Source organism: Sinocyclocheilus anshuiensis, unplaced genomic scaffold (assembly GCF_001515605.1).
Source record: "Sinocyclocheilus anshuiensis isolate Anshui unplaced genomic scaffold, SAMN03320099.WGS_v1.1 scaffold612, whole genome shotgun sequence".
NCBI classification, from domain to species: Eukaryota; Metazoa; Chordata; class Actinopteri; order Cypriniformes; family Cyprinidae; genus Sinocyclocheilus; species Sinocyclocheilus anshuiensis.
Genome location: NW_015554098.1, coordinates 429,443 through 431,771, shown reverse-complemented (window position 1 = coordinate 431,771; position 2,329 = coordinate 429,443). Strand labels below are relative to the sequence as shown.

Sequence of the window (2,329 nt, the reverse complement as noted above, 5' to 3'; positions counted from 1 at the left end):
CATAATCCTTCAGAAATCATTCTAATATGCTGATTTGCTGCTCAAGAAACATTTCTCATTATTATCAATGTTAAAAACAGTTTTGCTGCTTAATATTTTTGTGGAAACAATGATGACACAAACATTTGTATAAGTATTTTTTTTTAAAGAGAGAGCAATTAATAATTTTATTCATCATGCATGAAAGTGATAAAAATGAGTGAAGACATTTAAAATGATTTCTATTTAATAAATGCATTAACAAATTTAATTAATAGGCTATATTTGATAAATGCAAATAAATGCTGTTCATTACACTTTATATTTATCAAAAAATCCTGAAAAATAAAGTGCATCACCATTTCCACACAAAATATGAAGCAGCAAAATTGTTTTCAACATTGATAATAATCAGAAATGTTTCTTGAGAGTCAAATAAATTGTAATAATTTCTAAAAGATCATGTGACACTGAAAACTGGAGTAGCCTAATGATGAAGAAAATTCTGCTTTGCATCACAGGAATAACATTACATTTTATAATATATTAAAATTGAAAACCTTTTTTTTTTATATATATATATATAATATTTCACAATATTGCTGTTTTGTTTGTTTTTGTACTTTATTTTGATCAAATAAATTCAGCCTGGATGAGCAGAAGATATTTATTTTAAAATCATTAATAATTGTAATGTTTCCAACATTTTGGCAGGTACTTATAAAAATTCTATATACTTTACTGTATAATACATTATTGTACTTTATTATAATATATTATATTATATTGTTATCATGATTATTAAATGCTGCTTTTTATTTTTTGAAGGACGATAGTATGTATTACAATATAAGATATATCTTTTAATGTGCTAAAATATATTTTTTTAATAATAAGTGCTGGGGGCGTGACTTGTGGCGTGGTGAGGTTTTACTTCTTTTTTTGTCTCTAGCTGATCACATGCCTGTATTTTGTAACGTTATCTGTTCATTAGTGACATGTATTTGGCATGTTAGTTATACTTGTCAGTAGGGTTGCAAAGGGGTGGAACATTTCTTGGAAATTTCCGGAAACTTTCCAAAAATCCCTAGAAGGTTCCAAAAAATCCTGGAAAGTTTTCCACTTTTTTGCAACCCTACTTGTCAGTTATGCTAATATTCTTCCTGAACTCAAACTATCAATCTAGCTAGATGTGCATAGAGAGGCATTGTGAACTATTACAACTGTGTTCTGTGTATGTGTTGAACAGTTTTTGGGACTGGGAGAAAGGAGAGAGGTTGGATTATTTCTACAATGGGAACCCACGATACACACGCATTACAGCTATGGAGTACCTTAATGGGCATGACTGCTCTCTCCTCCTCACTGCCACTGGTCAGTTCACCTACTATTCATGTTGAAGCACACTTTGATCGGTTCTCATGTTTGTCGCTTTCTGTGCTGACTTGCTCCATGCCACTTTTTGTGCAGATGATGGAGCTTTGCGAATTTGGAAGAACTTTGCTGACCAGAGGAATCCCGAGATGGTCACAGCGTGGCAGGGGCTGTCCGACATGCTGCCCACTACACGAGGTTTGCTTTCACACTTATACACTCTCTGTGCAAATACTGCGCTTCTTCTGTCATCTGAGTTTCTTTTCCCCCGTTTACTCTCTGCCCATGGGTGCTCTGGTATGAAAGCAGAATGTTGGTCATTATATTAGTTGTAGTTTTGTGGGTCTCTTTCAAAATTCTTTAGTTTGCTGTTATATAAGACAAATTGGCAGTTGTGTTTATTTCACAATTGTTTGTGTTGGACAACATTTGTGTAGTATTTCTTATCCTAACTGGAACTTTTACTATTTTGGGGTATGCATATAATTTATATAACATGTTAATAACTGGCAGTCAGCCTCAACTTTGAGACATATTTTTTGGAATAGTTCACCTCACCTGTACTCCATGCTGTTCAATCATTATTTTTGTGTTTAGTTTACAAAGTTTATTTTTAGAGATGCCCACAAGAGACAATTACAGTCCGAATAGGGCTAAAGCTGTTCCTTAGCATACTTTAGTACAATGGCTCCCTACTATGTTCTTGGAGTCACCCCATCACTTCACATTTTGCATGTCTCCTTAATCAGTCACATCTAATTCAACACATCAGCTCATTAGTAGAGACTCCAAGACCCTGAAATGGATGTCATACAAAGGAGACATTCAAAATGTTGACTCCAGAAACATGGTTGGGAACCACTTTTTTTTTTAGTGTACTTGGATTATAGCACACAAGTTGTTTTATGGTGTAGGAACTACTTTTGTGTTTTGTTTTTGGAGCTTGAAAGACACTATATAGGTATATATATATATA

General features: G+C 33.2%; 1 protein-coding gene across 1 annotated transcript in view; it reads left to right on the top strand.

The window, feature by feature from the left end:
- LOC107669526 (regulatory-associated protein of mTOR-like) overlaps window positions 1-2,329 on the top strand; it is a 183,514-nt gene that overhangs the window by 158,894 nt on the left and 22,291 nt on the right. The window contains exons 22-23 of the mRNA XM_016461796.1: window positions 1,229-1,353; window positions 1,450-1,551. Of these exons, the coding sequence (XP_016317282.1) occupies window positions 1,229-1,353; window positions 1,450-1,551 (227 nt within the window). The remainder of the gene's footprint in view (window positions 1-1,228; window positions 1,354-1,449; window positions 1,552-2,329) is intronic.